Here is a 24,198-nt window from a genome sequence, read left to right as displayed (position 1 = left end):
TTCTGCATTTTAGAATAACTGGAAAACATAGGAACAGATTTATATTATCATCAGGTTTTGACTGTTACCTGACTTCAGAATTAGCAAACAAAATGATAAAAAGGAGAAAGCAAAAGCTCAAGGGTAGAGATTTACATTCCTACTGAAAAAAACAGAAAATGAAGAAAATGAAGTTAAATATCCTATAATGAATTCAAATCCATAGACTGCTAGAATCAGGCACGAACATTTGCCTGTTTTCTGCAATGAATTAGGAAATAGAGATGGGCAAAATCAGTTTAAGATCACAAGTCTTATAAACAGGTTGTCAGCTGACCACCTACAATCTAAAACAAATTGGTCACTACAGGTAACTAGAAATAGTATATTCTGCTTCTTCCCAAGGGCATTCATAAGTATATTCAAATATCATAAAGTCATCCTTCTATATTTCTTCATTCAAAATCCAACAAAATATGCAGAAAATAGGATGTAGGAAGTCTAAATGAAACCTACAGTAACTTAGATTTATCTTCCAAGACATTTGCTGTGATAAACCAGTAACAGATGATAATACTCAAGTCCTCTGGGTAAAGTTATAGTCAACTTTAGTAGGTCTATCCTTAGCAAAAGTTAACAAAAAAAATAAAGTTGTCATAGGTTTTCTATAAGCTCTTTTGCCAATTCACTTTTTTCTTTTTTTTAGAAATATCAGATTAGCCATTATCTACACACTTGTGTGCACTCTCATTAAACATATATAAGTTCATTCAAATAAATTATAGTTCCATACTCTTTAATGAGTATCATTAAAACAGCAGCAACATGATGAGTTTCATGCAATTTCCCTTAGAATTTGGAGCGCAGGCTCTGCTCATGCTCCTGAAAAAATAATGAAACTTTAAAAAAAAATTTTCATAAACCCTCTCCCACACCATCCCCGACTAATCATGACAAACTGTATATTTTGCTTGACAACAAAAAAAATATTTTTCCTCTTATTCTCATGTAAAAAATAAGAACATCTAAAACAAAGGTCTAATCAAGATTCTATTTTAAGAGTTAACTGGTTTACTACATGCCTCAAGTCTTATGCCCTAAATAAGTGAATATGCACAGGTAGCTTGGAAGACTGTCTAATTAATTTGACATCTTGAGAGATGTGCAGTGAACCTTATATTATGCAGGGAAACTCAAACCAAGCGAACTGAAACAACAAAAATGTATATCAGAACAAACTTGTATTTACTTGATTACATAGAAAAGCATTCTAGAACTGAACATAAAGGTACGGCATGACATACCACGAAACAGAATATGAAAGAAACAGGAAACTGCCATTTATAATAAAAGTTGTCAATGGAAAACTTTAAGAAAAATTCTTAAAATATTTGTCTTTCAAGTGAAACTTCTGAAGTGAGTGAACTTCTTTACAGGTACTTACGCAGCCCTATAAAGGTCTTGTCATATAATTTAAAATCCATTTTAACAGCTAACTAAATGTCAACCACTTAAGTCTTCTCCGAAGACATTTTGCCTGCTACCTGAAGAAATAAAACATTTTAAAAACCCCAACCAATAGTAAATCAAAGTTATATAGTAAATTGTTAATCTTTAAGTGTTTTAAATCTGACAGAAAGTAAAGAATAGTAACACATACAAGATCTAAGATCTGCCTTTCACAGTACACTGCAAAGTGTCAGAAGAACAAGGAAGAAACAGCCCTGCCAGCAGTAAAGCATAGCTATTTTTCATTAGTGAAGTTAGGAAAAAGAATGCATCATATTTATGCATTTAGCATCATATTTGAGAGCTTCCCAAGAAAGAAATAATACTGAAAAATATACTAAGCTTAATCTAGGATATTTATTTTTTTTCAAGCAAGGAAAGCAACTTCAGAAGATAATGGACAAAAATTAGCTTTTCAAATTAGAGGATTTTAAAAAACTATCAGTAAAAATTGAAGGATTTTCATATTTAAAATCCATATGTTGTGTCAGCAGAGGCACCGAGAGAGGCTTAATAGATTTCAGCCAGCTACAATGACTTTTAGAGAAAAAAAAAAAGGAAAGTCTTCTACACTTGAAGATATAGAACAGAAAAGGTTTGCTAGTAGGCAGTGAATATCACTCTCGTATTTAACATCATTAAACATGCAACAAATTTACCATACCAAGATGATGCATTGCTCAGAAACAGCAAAGTACTTTCCTGAAGAAATGTTTTCCATAAAACTAATATAAAGCAATTTTATTCATAGCAGACTTCGTTAATCTTTCTGAAGATCAATGTAACATCCTTAGACTATTTTCTATGTTAAACATTCCCAGAAAAGTCAAGAGAACAGAGAAAGGTGGTCTGTGTCACCTACAACAGTGACTTGCGACAGTTTCCCTGGTGCATAAGTGAGAGATCAGTTCAACGAATTCCCATAAATACTTCATAATGCATCATAACAACGTCTAAATCTGAACTAAATAGACCACTGCAAAGTTATCTTCCAAATTCTGAAGAAGGCTGCAGTGTCTGTGCTATAACCCCCAATTCTCTCAGAACAGCACAAAAATTCGTACAGCAGACCAGCAGTGCATTTAATAACAGCTACATGAGAATTGTAACTTTCATTTATAAACTATGAACAACATGACCTTGGCATAACTGCACATCATAACTGAGAATTAACTTTTAATATGATGTGTCAAAAATCAAAGTCCAACTACTAATTACAAAATTACTTCCCTCGATAATAAAAAGCTATTTAAAATTTTATTAAAATTAACTTAAAATTAACTTTCACAGTTGGGTCACAATCATGGGTTAAGAAGCAGACAAAATACCCAGTACTTCATTAAAAATGCACCCAGAATTACAACAAACTGTTGAAACAATGGGAACTAGAATTAGTTCACTGTTATGGAAGTATAAAATCACTACCACAGTTTTCTTATTAGTAATTAAAACAATTACTTTACAACTGCTAATCACGTCAATTCCAAGCTAATTATATCACTAGAGGCTTTAAGCACAGTGCAAGTAGACACAGAGGTTACCCAAAAGTATTGTATTAAAAATAATAAAAGGGGAAAAAAAAAAAGAAAAAGAAAGTAACTTAAAAAAATCCTTTAAACAACTTAAAGAATGCATGAAATAGCAAATATGAAGCTTCCATAATGTTTTCCAGTGTCATTTCAAGCACAGGGTGTGTGTGGGGGGGAAATGTAGAGGAAGATTTTGCCCCCCAGAGAAAGAAGGGCATGACACAACAGGACACAAACACTCTTTTCCTTCTTTTCATCATCTAAACTAGCAGTAAAATCAAGTTTATTGGAAACTTAATAGCCCAAAATATAATAAAAGATTGGACTCAAACAAGGGTCAAGTGTTTTCAAATCCAACCAACCTTCCTTTCTCATATGATGATGCACATAGAAGAAGTTTACACTTTTTAATCAATATTGTCCATGGGCCTTTTTAGTAAATCCATATCTCTTTAAGAAACACTGATTTTATTTAATTCATTTAGACCTCCAAAAAGAACTGAATTCCAAAAGTAAGTTTAAGTTTCAGTTAAACATTTAAATTTCACTGATTGCAAGCAACCACTGAAAGGCATAAGGCAGTAACACATAATGTACTTTTTATAATGGAGTCTGGACTAGCACTTTTGCCTCCAGGCAGCCTCATTTAGTTCAAGGGAATAGCTTATGCACAAACTAAGCACAAACTCAGGCTTCTGCAGGATTAACTATTTGTTTATACATCTGCAAAGTGTAAGCACTTGGCAGCATAAAAGCACAGCACCAAACACAGAAATATGCTCCTTTCATTATAAATGGCTATCTATGCAACAAATAAAAATTTACTGAAGTTGTTAAATTAAAAATGTAAGTCCTGGAACTATCAGAGTTTTTTCCATTTCATTTTAAGTTGCTGCAAGGAACAGAATTAAAGATGAAGTACGAGAAGTATTGTGACTTAGTAGCTTCACTTACACGAGCAATACAATAATCCTTGGGATTTTCCTTCTCCAGACCATATTTCTCCAGTGCTTCAATAACTGCAAAGTCTGCAGTATCTGTAGTGGACAGCAGGATTGTCTTGTATGGAATATTTGGTTTTAAACTATCCGCATAAATTCTCAGTGTCCCACCTTGAAAATAAAATTTAATTAACACTGCTATCAGAGTATCAAAAGAGGGACAGACATGCAAACATTTCTTATTTTCTGTTAGAAATACAGTAAGGAACACCTTAAGAAATCATTTAATTCAATCTTTAACACAAGACCAATCATATAATCCCTGAATTACTCATCTAGGTCCCTGGTAAAAACCTCTAGTAATGCTTTCCCAAGTTTTCTAGGCAAGTTGATTTCTCCAGTGCTTCACTGTCTTCACCATTCTTAATCCTCCCTGAAGTCAAAATGAAACAGTGATAACAAATGGATAAAGAATAGACCTTTCTCATCTTCTTAAAAGCAAACTTGTGCTGCTCTTCCAGCTTCTCTTCAAAAAGCCTGTTTAGGATTTCCCTCACATGTCACATTTTCTACACCTTTACTCATTCTTCACTATTCTTCCACAGATGCTCAACCTTCTTGGTACTCAGAACCCAATACTAAACACAATATATGCTTCGGATTTTATCAGTACTGATAAAAATAGAAAATTGGTTCATTTGTCTTATATTTAATGCTAATGTTCATACAATCACTGAGATCTTTATCCCTACCTCCAACTTGAAATGCTTGCTTATTTTGTGATCCACAAAATCTACTAGATGACTCTGCAGATCTGAACAACTCCTGCCCAGCTGTGTTTGAGCTACTGATTATATTCTCACATGCAGATCCTTCAGTTGTTCTGAGTAAAAATGATTCACAGTTATTTCAGAAGACTTGTCCAACATGTCAGTATTCTGAAATTTAATTCTGTTCTTCATTTTTGTCCAGTTTAACACTGAGAGCAAGATCAATACACATACACTCTCTCATCACTAAGTCCATCGCTGAAAGCTTTGACTACCAATAGTGCCAGGACAAACTCCTATAGAATCTCACCTCTACAAACTCTTCAATCAATTACACCATGAACAACTGCTTCTTTCTCCAACCTTTTTTTTTTTTTTTTTTTAAAACGTTTTATGTCTATGTTAACTCAAATTTACAGTTGTTGGCCTTAAGAATACCCTCTCGGTAACTACATTAACATCAGCTTAACCAAAAGTAATCTAAGTACCTGAGTCTGGTCTGCCGTCAGAGCTGCGAAATTCCTGCATTCTCTTCTCTAGCTTTTGTTGTCGCCGCCGTTTCATAACCACTTCAGGATTGGATATTGTGCGAGTGAAGCTCGTCTCAGGCATATCTTTGTAAACCTCAGCTGCAAGGCGAGAATTCTCACTGCCAAGTTAGTTTAACAAACAAAGAAAAGAAACAAAGGAAAAAACTGTCATTAATAGCCCACATTTCACATATCCTCATAAGAGATCAATAGCAATGAGGATCTATACACACAGAAGACCACCTAAGTAACTGCAAGGGATCTTCTCTTGTGAAATGTATTTTTGCTAGGATTAACATTGTTCATGTTAATCCTTGCCCACCCAAACCAATTTAAGTATTGACGCTCACTAGTTTTCAAGAAAGAAAAAAATGCGTTTTTTATCTCTTATAAAAAATTGAGGCATTACAGAAACTTTACATGACACCTTTAACTTTATTCTGAAGATCATCTGGAAGCAAAATCAGCATGTGCTTGCAACTCACACTTTTTATTTGCTACTTAAGCATAATTCTACTTTAATTAAAAAAAATAAGATCAAGCTAAGCAACCGCAAAGAATGCTAGAAAGATCACCCTCTGAAGAACACTGCAGAAATGTACCTACAGAGTAGAATTAGACATATGAAAAACAAACGTGATCTCAAAAAAATTAACCTGACCAAGTAAAACCTCTACTACATGTCAACTGCTCAACCAATTTCTTTCAGCACTAGGATTCTTTTATCAATTAGTACCTTTTCACCATTCATTTGCTTCTTGGATATGTTAAAACACAACCATCAATGACATTTTTTCTGGTGTATACCATAGGAAACCTAGAGAATTTGGTACTGAGACAAAGTTTAATGCGATGGAGACCTTTTTTTTCAGCTTTCTAATTCTACAGATGTTCATTCATGCCTGATTCTTATGCCCTGGTTTTCCCTAAAAGGATTAATGTACAACCTATCCTGTCCCAATGAACTAAGATCAGAATATCTGGAAGCAAGAACTGGAGACTCTAGAAAACAGACTAGTGAGATATGTTTCCCAGAAACACAAACCCAGTTAGGTGATAAATCAAATGCAACCACCTGCATATACTACTTTTTCTGGCAAAAGACCCAGCAATCAAACAGAAGGAAAAGAATAAAGCTACTCTAGAGAAAATGCTCAAAGACAGCAATAGTTACAAGAGCTTATGTCATCGAGCATGTGTAGATTTTTGTACAAGGCTAAAAGAAACTTATTTTATGGTGTAAAAACAAGAACTCTGTTGCAAGATATACATGCAAGTCACAAAATTTTCCTTCAAATATTTTGGTCTAAGAAGCATGGTCTTTTGGTCTAAGATCGCACATATGTCAATTACTTCTGAAACAGAAGCAACTGCTTATTACATAAAGAAGAATTCTTTAAAGATGTAGGTTGTATGAACTGATCAAGTTTAATACACTTACATATCATCCCCATGAAGAAGTCTGTCATCTTTATCTGATGCTTGTCGCAATGCCTCTTTCTCACGCCTTTTTTTTTCCTTTTTTTCTTTTTTTGAGAGAGTCCGTTTGAAATTCTGGATAACTCCCTCTTTTTCTTGTTTTTCAGGGCCATTACTCTGAGCCTTCTGAAATAAATCGGTTTAAAACAGCTTCCATCACTTCCGATCCACTAAAAAGTTATTATCAATTTTAATTTGCCAGGTAACTCTGTTTAAGACATAGTATCACTAAGATGAAAACACATTCAAGAATTCCAAAGTAGATATGAACTGAGTATCGTATACTCCAGAAGCGTACTCATGGAAGTCAAGAAACTGCTGAATTATACATGAATAACTGCAGCATATACCATCTATTTGACTTCAAAGATTTACTGAAGGCTACAAAACCAATGTTTGCCTCCCAGTAAAAAATACTTCACAAAATAACACTGCACTACTCCCCACTCACCCCCCACCCAAGACATTGTGTTGAATTGTCAGACCAGAATAAACTGGAGGAGAAAATACATTATATAGGACAATTCCCCTATGGTTTATTTTTCTGAGTTGTCCTACAGTGTTCTCACTCTTCTCCAATTCCAGCTCCTTGCATACGCAAGATCCCTGCAATCCTAGGCTTGCTTGTCTTTTGCAGAGAGAATAGCAAAAGATAAGAAAGACGACAGTTTTTTTTTGCTTTTATCAGGAAAGGAAGAACACAGAAAAGGAGGATTGAAGTTTACTGCAGTCAATGAATAGGAATAGCAAGTCTGGTAGATATAGTGCAAGGCATCGTTAATTTTTTTCTCTCCGCTTTTAATGTGGATGCATCCTGTACTCAAAAGGGTACTGCAAGCCTAAGTGTAGCTCATGCACATATATCCTAAACACCTACAAAAGTAACAAGCTCTAATTCCAAGGGCAGAAGAAATTCAGTGCTAACCCCAAGATAAAAAACTTGTCTGAAAATAGCACACAAACAACCTATTTTCCATAGCTATAAAATCCAGGTTACATATAACATACAATTTTGTTTGCCTGATGTTCCCATCTCCCTCATTTTGCAGCAGGAAGAAAAAAAATTCCCCCAGAGAAAAAGGTATTTGTGAGCTCTGCTAAGAAACACAATGTTACCTAGGGAGGTGATGAGTTTTAGTTATTAAGTTCCCTCTGGTATTACCCTTTAAAAGTTCTGCATTTTCCATTGTAGACAGCATCTACACATGACAATGACATGACAAAGACAACGATGTCTCTGAAGTTGCATTTTATTTAATGTGAACTTATAGGCATTTTTCATGATATACTATCAGACAATATTTTTACTTCAGCTTATTAGAGTAAATTAAGCTCTAAGTTTTCTCTTACATGCTACAATACTAGCCAGCAACATGGATCAAAGCATCACAAGTTATCTGAAAGATGGAAGTGTTGTGTTCTGCAGATGCATTTTACCTTGCTCCAGATATCCAAGATCATCATGAGCAGTTGTTTTTAGGAATTAGAACAGTGGAAATAAAACTTTACAATATGAGCAAGTTCCACAGATTTCAGAACAGCAGTGTTCCTTCTTACAGTCTCACCTTTGGAGGAAGAGTATCATTTTCATTTTTCAGAACAAATCTTCCCTCTCGATCATCTTTGTTCCAGTTTAACTGTACAACAAGAGGCTTCTCATCAACATCTAATCTTCTTTCTTCTTCAAAACAGAAAAAAGAAAAATCAGTAACACTTATTTGGCACCTCAAGAGCAAACGAGCAAACAATGGCAAAGAGATTTAAAAACAAGTTATGCTTTTAAGGAAAAAAAAAAAAAAAGAAGTTGATTCAGACAATCACAGTTGATTCTTCCTTGCAAACTCCCTCTATCTGCATAAGCTAAAAGGTTCATTGAAAGTAGCTTTGGGTATCTTCTTTCTCATAGCCAAAGATTATCATTCAAGAGCATTAGATTATCACTCAGGAGTACTAGTTTATAGCTACAATTAAAATGCTTTAAACTTTACCATCTAAAGAGACTTCCAAATATTCACCTTTCCAATTTTAAATTTAACCAGTTTGGCTTCTACATAAAAAAATGGGGAGTTTTTGCAGTCTTTCTAGAATATAAGTCAGATTATAAAATAAATTGAAAAATTACACACATGAAATTATGAATTGCCAGATGAAATTTCATTTAGTGTTCTATCTCTCTTAAGTATTTGAAAAAAAAATCTGAAAGGGTGATTAAAAAAAATTGAACACATTTTGCCAGTTGATCTCCCTTCTGGAATACAGGAGACAGCATCTACACATGACAATGACATGACAAAGACAACGATGTCTCTGAAGTTGCATTTTATTTAATGTGAAACACTCATACACTGCCAGAGGTGCCTTATGAACTGTATTTTTACACAATCAATCAGGAACTTGCCCCACAGAAGAAACTATTTAATTTTGAGCCTAGGCATAGTACTAAAGATTTTTTCTAAAAAAATTTCGAAGCAGCAAAATATCATATACTATTCATTGTTTAAACTGGTGATGATGTATGCTCTTTTTTCTTATAATTAACATCAAGTCATCATCAGTAGCTTGTAAAAAGCATCATACATCCTAAGAAATTCCCATTTCCTATCTCAAGTCAAAGTAGTTTCAGTTGTTCAAAAGCAGACTTTAAGGTAGTTAAACCAGCTGCACGAAAGCTTTCAAAATCCAAAATACAAGAATCACTGCAAAAAGCCAGTTTCTCCCATTCATCCCCTGTCCATACACCACCTACTCCCACCTGACGCTTTCTATATGGTAAGGAGAGAAAAAGCACATGCAAGCAACAAAAGTTTATTTAGAAATCCAAGTTCTTCTTAAATAACACTAAAGGTGGCTTCAGACAACCATACACTGAACTCCCCTCAATTTAGCAATAAAGAAATGTCCCATAAGGCTATTTATCAAAGGCTTGGAGCATCAAGAACAAAACTGAGGATGTATTCTTAAGTGCTCCAAATTAACACTTCTGTTCTCTCATGAATTTTTTCTACTAGTGTTAAAAGTAGCAACTCTCTCACAAATGTCAAGAAGCACAAGATGTCAAGCGTAACATTTAATATATCATATCATCACCAAATCTTACATAAACTATAGGTCTGATATATGTACTTATATTTGAAATACCACTTCTCCACATCCCCATTAAAAGCAATGTTCTTAAGAGCAAAAAATACAAAGCCTCTTACGTGGCTCAGAAGCTGAGAGGAAAGCTTACAACACTTTATTTGGGGACAGGTGGGAAGGTGATGTGGACACAGTAAAGGTTTAGTGAATAAATACTAACCTCCACTGACATGCACCTCATAAAGCGAGTATTTAGGAGATGACAACATTCGCATGTCCGGTCGAAACTTCTCTGCAAGAGTTTCTATGACATCTTGAGTTGTGGCAGTACTAGACACACGAATACATTTTGTTGCAAAGTTTCCAGCTGCTTTATCTTGAAAGTAAAACCTCATTACTCCATGAAACTCCAGATCCTACAAAGAAATGAAGATACAAACCTGACTGCTGGTTAACAGTTCTAAGGTTCAGAATTCTTTTTAATATAAGTTTAATTGCAGCACAACTAATATGGCCTGTTTTTCAGCCAGAAACACAGACTAACCTCAATGCATTTTGTTATCCAGAGCAAACAATAACACAGAATAAATATATTTGTGGAACAGCAACCTGTCTCAAAGAGATCAATCTTCTATCACGGTAGTCCTGAGCATGATCTTTTCTCTCCTCTTTTCCCCACAGTGTGCTACTACACTCTCTTATGTTGGCATCTGTTTCTCCCAGAAATAGCCTGTTCAGGAAGGTAAATTACCTAATCTTTTACTTTATATTTTTAGGTTAGGCTTCAGGTTAGATCTTAAGGCACTCTGAGACACTAGCGAAGCTCCAATTCCAACATAAGGCAAAAGGAAGGGAAGAAAGAGAAGGAAGATACATGGGAACCCTAGGCTTTGTGGCTACACTGCACCTGCAACACTGACCTGCTCAAACTCTCATAGAGCCACATCCTCAGACACATTTCTTAATCATCACAGTCATATCCTACATTCCAGTCTACCAAACTCCTTGTTCTTACAGCTCTCTTACTGATCTAAACATTGACTCCAAGTACAAATTCTAGTTCTGCAGCAGTCTCAGCCTGGCCTACTCTTGCCCTCTGCATGACTTCCAGCATTCATGAGGCCCTGCACTGAAATTAATCAAGGAAATTCAACCATCCTGTTATCTATATAACTATTTACATAGCAAATATATTCAAGTTTAATCGACAGTTTAATCATCATTGCTCATGTTTTTACTTTCCAGAGGCTTTGCAAAAAATATCCTTTGGTGTCAGATGCAATAGTAGGTTTCACACTAAGAGCAGTCCTCTCCAGTACTGATCTGATCGCACAAAGACATTACAAGGTTGTCTTTGAACAGCAAACAACTGAGATATTTATTGAAGTTAATCTACCATTCAGAAGATCCCAGCAAAAAAGAAAAAAAAAAGAAGAAAAAAAAAGTGTTACAAGCTACACTGTAAGGCAAAAGTATGTCATCACTATATATATATATATATATATATATATATATATATATATATATATATATATATATATATAAATCCTACAATTATAAACATTATTCTTCTCAGGACACTCTCAATTCCCAACTCTGTGCCAGTACTCCTCCCAGTCATTAAGAAACAAGGTAAGACTCTTGCTGTCACTTCTCGGTGGCACGACATACACATATTTACATTATGCCATAGGTATAACTCCCATTTTTTTAAAAAAGACAGTTGCATTTTTGTATCTGCATATACTAGTTGTATTTTTGTATCTGTACTACATTATTCAAAGTCAAGATACGCTGCAGTATTAACAGCTGCAGCAAAATCTGGAGAAATAAACCTGGCAGGTAACCATTTTAGAGTACTGAACTGTTTCTAGAACAAAAATAAGGCATAATACATAAGAAAAATGGTACACCATAAGAAGACAGGTGGAGAAAGAGACATTAAGAATGAGTAACCATATATATATACAGAAAATAAAGTATCTTCCTGAAGTATAATTCCAGTCTAAAATAAATAAAGAAAATACAACCACAGAAACTGAAAAAACTTTGTGTGAATTTTTTTTGTTGCTATATACACTGGCTAGTCCCAATCTTACTAGTGAAAGTCAGACAACTCAAAACAACATTCATATATCAAGATTCTCCTTAAAAATGCTTCTGAACTAGCTAGTATATAGGAATGAGAAGGTAAGATACTTTTCTTAAGAAGTTTAATAGCATCCATAACTCAAACTAATCAAAAAGTTTGAGTCGAGAGAGGGACCATCAACTAATCCTAAGAATATACATAGTGGCCAGACCAAGGGTCTATCTACCTCAATATCCCATCTCCAAAAGCAGTCAAAATCCATGAAACACTTAAAGAGTGGGGCAGTGCGTACAACACACTCACTCTCTCACTTACCTATCCCTCCACCCAAATACTTTACAAACTTTCAACCATTTGTGGTTCCAAGACTTCTTCGTTCAAAATCCTTTCTATTTAATAGCTATCAGTGAATTTTTCTTCAACTATTTTGTCCTTTTTTTGAGCCCATGTTAACTTTTACTATCCACAGGGTATTTCCTATGGCAAGGAACTGTGAAAGGAAATATCTTTTATTTGTTTTGAACTTGCTACCTTTGATTGATGCTATTCTTTGTAAGAGATCAGGAACAACCATTTCTTGTACTCTTCTTCCAGGCCACTTAGGATTTCACAGGCTTTTTTTTCATCCAGTCATTTTTTTCAAGTTGATACATCCTACCCTAAACTTTTTATGGGAGGAAGCTATTCCATACCTTGAGTAGGTCTGTCATCTGTGTCTCAGCCTTTCACAGCTCTACTGTATCTTTGAGATGGAAGGACTGCACATGACAGTCACAGGCAGATGCACCATGGACCTACACAATGGCATAAATATTTTGTTTTGCTCTCTGCTATTTTCCCAAATATGTACGGAATTAACTTCTGTGAGCATAAATTGCTGTTTCCACAGAACTATCTACTGAAATATGACGCTGTTGTTCTTGCTCACAAAGAATTACAGATTCCATATGCATTACTTTACATTTATCTACACTAACTTACCTGTCGCTTTCTCATACACTATGACATTAGGATTTCTTCTCTATTAAAAACTGGCTCTCATCTTTTCTACCTTGAATATTTTTATTGTATGCTTTTACTACCACTCACTTCTTAAAAAAAAATCCTCTTCATTTCTTATCTCTCAGCTGATTATGTGGCACTTCTTTTCACAAAGCTCTGCTGACCCTTCCACAATCTTACAGTTATCCATGCGTCCACTAATTCTGTAAGTTATTATAGATCCTAATCAGCACAGACATCATTCTTAGTTGAAGTCCTTTTAAATACCGGGCTCACACTACATTTCTACCTATGCACCGGAAGATAGTTAGTTAAAGAGAGTCATTACATACCAGCTGGTAAAGTAATTTCATCCCTCACTTTAAAAGAGTTCTTTGATGAACACTGTCTAGTTCTAGCAATTTGCTTTCACGTTGTCCATTTGTTCGATAAATGATTCACAAACACTGATTTGAATTTCTGTGATGAGTTACCTATAAAAAGATTCTTGGCATGGCCACTTTTCCAAGCTCTTCAACAATTAACACAAAGCAAAACAATTCAGCTAGTTTTTCTGCTATGGTCTTATCTCCTGACGCTCTCATCACTGACCTTAGGCTAACATCAACTGAAAAAGAACACTAAAAAAGCAGGAAATGAAGTTCAATACATAACATTAAGAGCCATACAAATCAAAACTGAAAAAAGTGACATAAGTTTAGCTTTCAAATTCTTATTATCTGAAGTTTTCCATGAAGCTTCAGCAAGGTGATTGCTGCTTATCAACATGGTTTCTTTGTTCTTTAATTCCAGATCCCAGCTGCACCAATAATAATTAAGATAGCCACTCATTCAAAGCTGTGCTATCCAGAAGTGCAGATAAATAAATAAAATAAAATGGCACAGGAGAGTAGCTCAAGCCTAGGTCCATGACTACTAAGGCTAGTTTCAGAACACACTAGAAGTGTTAAGAGTAATGGAAGACAGTTATTATTACACAGCCTGGTTGTTTGTAAATTCCCACAGAAAAAAAAAAAAAAAAAAAAAAAAAAAAAAAAACAGCTTTTTTTTTTCTTCCAACTGTCCCATTCTTTTTACAGAAGGAGAATAGATTCAAGAACGAAAATGAAAAACAAGTAGTAGAAAACAAAGATAAAAGAATTGTACTCTAGAAGAGAGGTTTGGAAAAAGTCTTCAGTGTGACACAATGGGATTTGTAGCAGGAAAACCAGGACTTCCTGAAGAATGAAACACAGAAGCTCCTGCAAACAAAACAGTAATATTCAGGAGCAGTAAGCCACAACAATACTTACATATGACTAAGGAAATCCCTCCATTAAAGTGCCAGAGAAGGGAATGAGAGAACATTATTCCCATCTCCCAACGTGCAGAACGTAGCAACAAATGAGGGCTAGATCACTATTCCCACAAGCCAAGCAAAGAATACAGGTAGGTCTTTAAAATACTCTCCAACAGACACAATCACAAAGCAATACGTATTTAAGCCTAGGTAAATTACACACTATGCATTTTGTCAACTATTTAATTTTTCTAGTAATAGAAAAAATGCAAGTTTCCCTTCAGAAATCCTCATTGGTAACCCTTCCAAAAGCATAGCTCTGAGCTATGCTGGTATCACTGTGTGCCTTACAAATGGCATTCTGTACGGCTAGGTCTACAGAACATCAAAACACAGCATTAAAAGTGTCATGTCTTTCTCCCTGCCCCATTCAAATTCTGCGGGCAAAAATCTATATAGAACTAACTCCTAGCTAAGCTGTGTTATTCAAATTAATGTACCTGTTGCTCAAGAGTTTTGCTAATAGAATATAAATCATAATAAAACTAATTCACAGATAACAATTAGAATTAAAGTAAATACAAGTTACTTCCAAATGAATTCAGGTCACAATATTAATATCAAAGGTCACTTTAACACTATATTATCACTGGAGGATACTTTGAAATATTCACAGGATGTCTTGCCACCTAACCTCTATTAACTCTATAAAGTCAAATGGAATCGATTCCTTCCCCTCTCCAAGACCAATAAATATCCAAAAAAGCCAAAAAAAATCCTGTAAGATTTTAAAAACAAGTATATGAAGTCACTAAAGAAGCAAGTATTTAAATTACATGAGGGTCTGTAGGTTTCCAGCCCGCATTTCCAGCGGTTATACCAACTTTAAACTGAAGGACAAGCATTTTTTTTTAAATATATAGTGTCTACATACAACTATTAAAAAGCAATTCCATATAATCTCAAAAAAATGTATGTTAACTGTTATAACGTGTTTTCCATTTAAGGGATGAAGTAGAATACCTTCAAAAAAAGTGTAACTTCATGACTGATGACAGCAACACCTCAAACGGTTCCAAGAGGAAAGAGGAAGAGTCACACAGATGAAAATACAGCCTGTATAAAAAAAAATATTTTCTTTTTCATCTGCTTTATTTCCTCTTTTGCATCTTTAACATCTGATTCAACAAAGATACTGCACTGCAGAATGACTCCACTTTTCCACAACTGCACTTAGCACATTTGAATGTTCATAAAAACAGGATCAACACCAGAGCTCTCTCTCTATCAGAGAGGTAGTATCAATGGCCCACAACACAAGAAGTATAACTAAATAAGGAAAGTTGTTTCTTCATTTTTCCTGAAGAAAACTACATCTTAGGAACCCATCCCACTATAAAATAAGAAGAAAACTCAAGATCAGTAAGGTCTCATGGAACCAAAAGGTTCTGCATACATTTTTAAAACAAATCTAATGCGAGTAAATCAACGCAAATCCCAGTATAGTGTATGACAAATGCTACATAACTAAAATCTTAAAACAAAGGTCAAAATTCATTCCTGTAAATGTAACTAAAATATACTCTGAAAAAAGAATTTACTTTCATAAATGCAGCTAAAATGCTCATGTAAAGCTTGAATTATCACTGATGTAGATATTCTGTTGTATATCTTGAATGCATTGTCTTTATTTCCTATTAGCAAGCTTCCCACAGAACAACAATTATTATAACAACTATGGGGATAAAACAAAACTTAACTGTCCACTAGAATAATCAACTCTGCAGTTACACCTCATATTTCAACTCAGAATGAAAGAAAAAAAAGTAAGAAAACATGCTTCATTAAAACAACAATAAAAAAAACCTGTAGGACAGACCCATCCACATTAAGGAAGTCAACCAAAATATTTCCAACTACTTCAAAACAAAATTAATTTCAGAATGGTATTCTGGCAAAGCTACTAGATTCGGAATGCAGTAATCAGCCATAATTTATTTTGAAAGCATTAAATTTTCATGAACTTCCACAAAAGACATTGTCATACAAGTGGCAAAAAGTATCTTCAGGTAAGATTTACAACTTCAGAAGTAGCAACCATTAAAAAAAAGTAAAAACTTGCTGAAGTGCTTCCTGAAAGCCTAACACGCTTACTTCTCCAATTTTCAAACCTATAGTAAAAGATCTGCAGGTGGCAGGCAGTTGCTGTGTGTTGCAAGAACTGTTTAAGATTTTGTAGGATATTTTCTATTAAATTGTACTGTACAGCATCATTTAATCTTTCATAACTAACCCAAAGCAAATGCAGGGTGCTCTTACAAAATGAAGTCTAGTACTGTCTACTTGAAAATATCTTTGTTCTAGTGTTTTTCATAATGAGTACCAAAAATAGTTCTGGAACTATTTAACCTTCAATCATTCATTAAACTAGACTGTTTGAATAAAAAATACAACAAATAAAGCTACATGAGGTTTTCCTGGATTAAATTATATCTGTTTTTAAACTGTATTGATACTTGTGCAGCAGACATTCAGTGAACCTCCCAGTCCCTTAATACTGAAAATCTAATAGTAACTGTAAACAGACAGATACTTGGAAAACATAACCACAATGTAAGAAGCTTTTATTATTTGGAAAGCTGTTTGAAGGACATGATAAGACAGAAAAAAAGGAAAATTAATTTAGGTATATGAATTTGGACTACCAAAACACTCCAAAACAAAGGCTCCAACAATAGAAGAGAGATACAGACAGAATTTAAGCATTAGAAACGAGACAACAAGTTAGTTCAAAACAAAGCTTAATCAATCATGACTGTTAAATATTTAAGAGTAAGTGCAGAAATAGGAAATAGTAATAGGTCTCTAGGATCCATTGTTTACCTTCCAGATGCATGTCTGCAACCTGTCACTGTTGAGGAACTAAGAACAGAATGCATATAAGTAACTCCAAAAAATCTATAGAAGAAAAACTAGAAGTACAGACAACTCACTATGGTACTTTTCAAATACATCCTCAAAATAATAAATCAAGAGTTCTCTCTGTTATATATCACATTAAAGATTGTTACTTTTATATAGACTGATTTGGGGGAAGATGAACATGTTATTACATCTGCCTCAAACCAAATTACAATAGGAAAATTACAGTGGGGAAAATGACAGTTCTGGCACTAAAAATCTAATTTTTTATTGACATTACTACTTGCCAACAACCTGCAGAGCTGCAACCCCAGTATTTAAAAGTCTTCATTCATCAATCAGACAACAAAAAAGACTGCCTACAACACATTTTAATAATAAAAGCATAGGTACAATTGCAATTGTACAGCAATATGAATTAGGTTAACTAATCCAGAAAGGATTTTTTTTTTTCCTCCAGTCAAGGCAGTTTCCTGCTCAACCTCCCTATACAGCTAGGGAACTGTTAGTGCTAGAGCTTGTGTGAAATGATCTTTCTCATGGCAGCTTATATTAACTTGAAGTAATCATGGAACAGCAACCTCAGCCAAGCTAGACACTTTATTCCCACCCTTGCACTAGCACATACCTGACCCTGCAGAGAGATTTTACAGCATTATAAGCCAGCAGGTACTTTTTAGTTTCAGGATATGCTGGTTTGGCATGCCCTACAGTCCCCACGCAGGTCAGGCAAGCATCAGACCACAGAAGGGAGTGGGGATGTAGCAGCCAGCTATCTGCCCTCATCTGACCACTAGCCATTTCACACCTGCTCAACAACATGGTGTCATCATCATTAGAGCACCTGGTTAACTTGACAGCACACGGGCAACAACTAATTGTATTTCTGTTTTCTGATGCAGTGTTTATATATTTCTGAAAGCAGAGCTAGGACTATTACAGCATAGTAATAACTTGTTTCTACTTACAGTGGTAACCCTTCTTTCAAGTAGTATTTTTAATCCAGAGGCTAGAGATTTTCAAAGGAACATTTTGAATGCTGTGCATAAGAAGCAAAGATTTGAATGGTGATTTTTACTGCAAGAAGTAGTTCTACAAATTCTGCTCATCTACGCAATGGTATATGTGCCAAAAAAAAAAAATATTTTGAGCTTCCCAATATTGATACAGGTAAAAATCTGTCCTGGCAGAGACTGACAGTCCTGATGAACTGCGTGGAAGTTTTGGCCTGCTGTAGAAACAGTAGCACCCTCTCAAATATTTTAAAGATTAATTCAGCAAACACATGAAATTCAGAAAAATAAACTGTTTTTAAAAATTCACAAAGTCAGAATGCATTAGTTGTAAGGGCTTTCCAGAACAGGAACACTGCAAAAGTTGCTGTACTGGACTTATGCTGTAATCTTCTAGAATTTGGACAGATCAAACTGTTTTCTGTAGTAATTATACTTTACTAGATAAAATTATCATTGAATCCCAAAATAATGGACAAGAAAATTAGTTTTTAGATTATTCAGTGAAACAGGTAAAAACTGACAACAGAATTATCACAGGAAGCAATAGCTGTGGCTAACAGAAATGCCAGTCTAACACAAAAAGCCACATTATTGTAACATGGGCATTCCCACCAGCAATCAAACTCATGAAGCCTAGTTTCTTGTGGCTGTCCTTCCTACATTTCCTACATAGTTTTGTCATAGGTGGCACAGATCAGATTATTCGTAACAGTTTCCTCCTGTGTGGACTCTCTAGTATCTAGAAGTCGAGCATAGACCATGGACTCTCTCTTCACAGGGAAAACTAAATGAGATGTCTCAGTCTCTGTTTGACCACCAACTCTGGCAATTTAACACCTCTGAAATAGGTTCAATCTAACAACCAAGGGATCAATTTGCAACTAAATTTGACAAACAGGTATCCAGAGGAAGCTGACACCAACCCACACACAGCAGTTCAGAAGCTACTCTAATTTCAACCACCTGACACAACATATGTGTAAAAATATATATATTATTCTATGCATATTATATACAGATTATTATATATTTTTAATTTACTCTCAGTAGGCCCTGTATATTAAAGCTGACCAAGTGTCCATACTTAAGAATATAAAAGTAATTTTCAAAACATTAAATAATTTCAGAAATAATAAAAATTACCACAAAGTAACCTTTTAATTTGGATTTTAAAGGTGTGAAGCTCATGAGTATGCATAAGACCCCAAACAAATTGATGAAGAACATGCATTAACATGACTTTTATGAATGCTGAAGAAGGTGCTAAAGGCAGGCACCAAGTGGCAAAGGATGATCAGAAATACTGGGAAAATTCAAGTTAGTCAAAATGTTTTAAAGTTATATCTCTGTTTTAAGAAATTTTCATCTGTAAACCTTAAGTCTGCATTTCCTTGTCCCCATATCAGTTTTCATATAATAATGCCTCCCATGTTAAGCCGAATCAAGGGAATCTGAGCCCTACTTTTTTCTTTTTCAGTTTTGTAATTCAAGGAAACCGGTCATCAGAGACTGAACTTTTATTTTTGAAGCTACATTAATCTTCTACAGTTTTCAAGAAAATAATCTTGATACTTTTTGAAAACCTCATGAAAGGAGGCCAACATAGAAGAGTTCAATTATTTAAAGCAGTTTTAAGCACTAGGATATATTTCTTCCATTTTTGAATTACTTACAAATTACCTGCCAATAGTTACTACATTTACTGTCACATCTATGCTTATAACACTCCCCTAAAAATCTTTCAGAAAAATCAGCTCCCATTCGTACATGCAAGGAACACCAACTGTTTAAATATAGGGAATAAACTATAATATCACTGACAAAAACTGTAAAATCAATGATCCCTTAAATGAACAGTTGTTTGGAGTAATATCTTGCAATCAATACTGCATTTTTACTATTCTAGTATCAGACTTCAATTTGATACAACAAGGTATCAAAAGAAAACATAAACATAGAATCATTTTTACATAACCAGGGGCCCTATCATATTTATTCTTCTATTGACATTGCCACAAAAGACTGACCCAGCTTTCACCATGTAGTGATAAACTTGACTGGGAATTCTCAGCTTCTGTCAGATGAGCTGCAATCTGCACTATAGAGGGTTAAGACAGCTAGTTACATGGACTATCTAGAAGAAAAAAGATGCTATCGGATACTCTGCATTCAAGTGCTCTGGCAACAAGACTAATTGGTCAGGAGCTTGAAGTAGGAATGCTAACAAGCCTAACAGGAAACAAGCACCTGATTCTCCTGCAGTAGATGTGCTACAGCAGGGAATCAACTCAAAAAAAAAAAAAAAAAAAAAAAAAAAGTGAAGAGAGGAGGGAGGGGGGGAGAGAGAGAGGAGAGAGAGAAAAGCTTTTAGACCCTTACTTTAACACAAAGTCTAGTCTTGACTAGACCTAGTTTTCAATTACCTATTCTGCCCCCTACACTGAAGTTAAAAAAAAATAAAAAAAAAAAAAAAAAAAAAAAGAAGAAGAAGAAGAAGTAGTTAAATACATTTGTTTTCTTTTTTTTTAAAGACCAGCATTTACTTCTTTTGGAGGACGGACGTTAGGGCAGCTACCAATATAATGAATTATACAGCCAAACAAAATGTAAGAGGATCCTATCTGGCAGCATGCAAAATAGAAAGGCCTACAAGGGACTATTACTGCCCAGGTAAGTTTGGGGAAAGGGGTCCTGAATGGGAAAAACTCTCAGTCCATATTCTCTTGTTTCCAATACTGTTAAGAGCTCACTGCCAAACTGACACTGCTGCAGGTTTTATAGCAGCTGTTGCCAAAAAAGCAATGCAATAGCACAGGAATTGCACCGGACTGTTGCCAACTTCATTAACCTTCTTACCAGTCTAAACTACCTCAAGAGACACTAATGTGCAATATTTAAATTTGTTCCAGTTGTACAATTATTGATGCACTGTCTTGGAACTTGCTTATAATCATTAAGTCCACACATTCTGGATAATATTGGTTCAAATCCAACCCTTGATTGGATTTCAAAAAGTTATTTTAAAATTAAATTAAGTTAGTCAAGCAGATTTCAAGGAGTGATGCCATTTCAAAATGTAGCCTAAACACAGTCTTTGTCATTATAAATGCCCTAGAAAAAAGAGCAGGGCCAGAGGCAGAAAATACTTTTTCAGATTATTGTTATTTTTCTTGTCCAGTTAATATATTCCCCTTCTCTTCCCCCTTTTTTTAAAAAACTTTAGGCTTTTTAATCCTCAACTTTTATAATGTTAGTGTAATATCAGTCTGCAAAAATATATAAAAATCTGCACTGTCAAATGAAAATGGCTCTGATGCAAAATTAGCTGATTGCAGAGATGCATAACCACAGTAGTTATATTTACTCTCAGCTTGAGGGGAAAAAAAAAAAAAAAAAAAAAGCTAAGATAGTCTTCTTTTCTAGTTACTTTTACCACACATAATCAGAAGTAGAAAAAAAGAACAGATGTTCATTCTCTACAGTTAGAACCAGGATGAGTAGACAAATTTGCACATGTATAAAACATAGTTTTAGACAGTATTAGAAGCACTAACTGTAACCTTTTCAAACAGCTAAGAGAAATGCTGGGTCTGTATCACAAACTACCAAACATGAGGGACTTACTCCAAAAAAGCTTTCCTGATTTTGCTATTCAAAAAAAAATCCACAATGAATTATCACTTTGAATCTTTTTTTTTTTTTTTAATTAAGGAATAAAGTCATATCTTAAAACCTATGAGGCAGTTTAGTAATATCATTAGGTATATTAGCTTTTGGTGGTTAAACGGAGTACCCAAGCACACAGGTAACTTGGAAAAAGCTCTGCAGTAGTTGTAATATTTTGGTAAAATTTATCTGTTGATAGCCTTTACTTTACAAATCGTACTTAATCCTGTTGTATAACCTTTGGCAGCAATTTGATCAAGCACTGTGCCTGGTGGATGACATTCAGCTTGATTTAGCTGCATTTAAAACAATGGCTGGGACATTAAAAAGGGCCTACTCTGCAGTAACACCACCTACAGCACCTTCAGCCTGACACTAGTTTTGAGAGGCTTTCTCTTGACTATTCTTATGCTAGAAACAGATTCTTCTGTTTCAATACAAGATCAGTGTAGTTCTAAACAGATTTCTTATCAACATAGTTAAACAAAATACTGCTTTAGTTCTGATTTTACTGTGAGACCATCTCAGCACTCTGTTTTCTTTTGGATCTGAAACAGATGACACTGTAGCTGCCAACAGAACACCACACTTTAATACTGTGTACTTGAACTTGCACCCTTCTTCTCATGAAGGAACACTTTACCCTCCTATTACCATACCAGTCTACTTTTCTCCTAGGAGGTTCCACACTCACTCCCATCCACAATACCATCTTTTTCTCTAGACTGGAAGCAAGTGCATTGGCCGCCATGTCTTGCTCTGTAAACTAGCAAAAAAATCTGTATACCTCAACTCTTTCTTCTTTCATGCATCCTCCACATTATATTCCGTACCCTATTCTAATAATATACATACATAGTCCTAGAAGTAAATTCTCTGAAAGTCCCTACACTGATTACTGGAAAGTTACCTCAGGAGAAAGAGATTCTACACAGGTCCTGTTTTTAAGGTGGCATGGGGTGGAGGTTCCATTAAACCTAATGATAACTAGCAGCTATATTTGAAGGTGCTTTCCCTCTCCCTATATACCATGCCTCCAGCTACAGGTTGTCACTTCCCTTGCTACAATACTATCATTTGTGTGAACTCCAATGAGCAAGTTCAGGGAGAAAAGCCTGAAGAAAATTAACCCCAGCTCCCTGAAGAGAATCTCCTGCTTCTTTAGCTTTCTTAAGAACTTAATCGTGGAGTCACACAAGACCCAATGCCAACATAAAGGAGGGATTAAAACAAACAAATGAAAAAAAAATCCACTGACAAATGGACAGGGGAGCAATATTTTGCTGCTAGAAAGCCATTTTACCAGCTTAAGCTAGAAACATGAAATCACATCCTTGCATTCTTTTCTTGGGAAGCTATTGGCAGTTAAAACTATGACTTACAGCGACTTACAAGGAAAAATCTCTGTGGATCTAGTAACCCAATCAACCAAAAAGTATGTTTGAGGGTAACTTAACATTACCTAACAGTAATAACTTTGTTGTTGATAGGAATTAAGATATTTCACCATCTCTACCTAAAAACATTTAATTTGCTAGTCTCAACAACAGAACATTATGAAAGCAATATAGTCTTTGAAACTCATAACATAAAAAGCCTAAGAGACTGTGTAAGGCTATTACAGTATAATCAGACTATACTTCAATTAGTAACTCATTTAAACAAACAGAAGCCATATTTTCTTTGAATTACCAAAGTACATAGCATCTACTGTTTAAGAGTAGCATTGCATAAAAAAAGCTTTCTATTATTTCAAAGTTCAACTAAAATTATCAAATAGAAATACCAAGTTGGTGTTGCAAAAACTAAATATTTAAATAGAAGGTATTATTATTTTTACTGGAAGCAACTTTTTCCTAAAACATTAAAAGTACAGAGTATACAAGTGCTACTGTTACTTGCTGCTGCTAGTGCTAGCCACTGAAACACAAAAGACAATATTGACAAGGCTTCACCATTTTTGGCATGGCTACATTAATTGAACATATTACTCAGAGATGCCAAGAGAATTTCTGCAAAACACTATGTCAGATATTGCTTATACACAAACACAATAGAATTTACATTCCTGAGTCTCTACGAGTTCCTGCAGCAAACACAGTAGCATCATTTCAATATAACAGGTCAGAGGAGAAGAGTAAGAAAAATTATTAAAACAAAATGAGATTTGAGGAAGCAGCCATTATTAAGAAAGTCAGGACAGAGGTATGATGAGTTAAACATGTTTAAAGAAAGCTCAATTGAACCAGCTAAAAGTCTACCTTTAATCGTGCTACAAAATATATATTAAAAACCAAGAAACACTTAAAAGTACCTCATAACTATATGACTCAAAAAACATTCTCTTTCTATAAATTTCAGTATTTCCACCATGGCCACTCTATTTTCTCTCTCACTCCTACTGCT

The 24,198-nt window shown here is 34.7% G+C and overlaps 1 protein-coding gene across 16 annotated transcripts in view; it reads right to left on the bottom strand.

Moving 5' to 3' along the window:
- The window catches only part of AFDN (afadin, adherens junction formation factor), a 135,004-nt gene that overhangs the window by 88,134 nt on the left and 22,672 nt on the right, over positions 1-24,198 (bottom strand). For 11 of the 16 annotated variants that reach the window (XM_062572173.1, XM_062572185.1, XM_062572176.1 and 8 more), the window contains exons 2-6: positions 10,036-10,231; positions 8,303-8,418; positions 6,700-6,863; positions 5,217-5,377; positions 3,972-4,129 (exon numbers count right to left, since the gene is read on the bottom strand). In XM_062572173.1, the coding sequence (XP_062428157.1) occupies positions 3,972-4,129; positions 5,217-5,377; positions 6,700-6,863; positions 8,303-8,418; positions 10,036-10,231 (795 nt within the window). The remainder of the gene's footprint in view (positions 1-3,971; positions 4,130-5,216; positions 5,378-6,699; positions 6,864-8,302; positions 8,419-10,035; positions 10,232-24,198) is intronic. The other 5 variants (XM_062572175.1, XM_062572180.1, XM_062572187.1 and 2 more) reach the window with 1 other exon arrangement.

This window comes from Rhea pennata, chromosome 3 (genome assembly GCF_028389875.1).
Source record: "Rhea pennata isolate bPtePen1 chromosome 3, bPtePen1.pri, whole genome shotgun sequence".
In the NCBI taxonomy this organism is placed as follows: Eukaryota; Metazoa; Chordata; class Aves; order Rheiformes; family Rheidae; genus Rhea; species Rhea pennata.
This window is presented reverse-complemented; position numbering and strand designations above follow the sequence as displayed.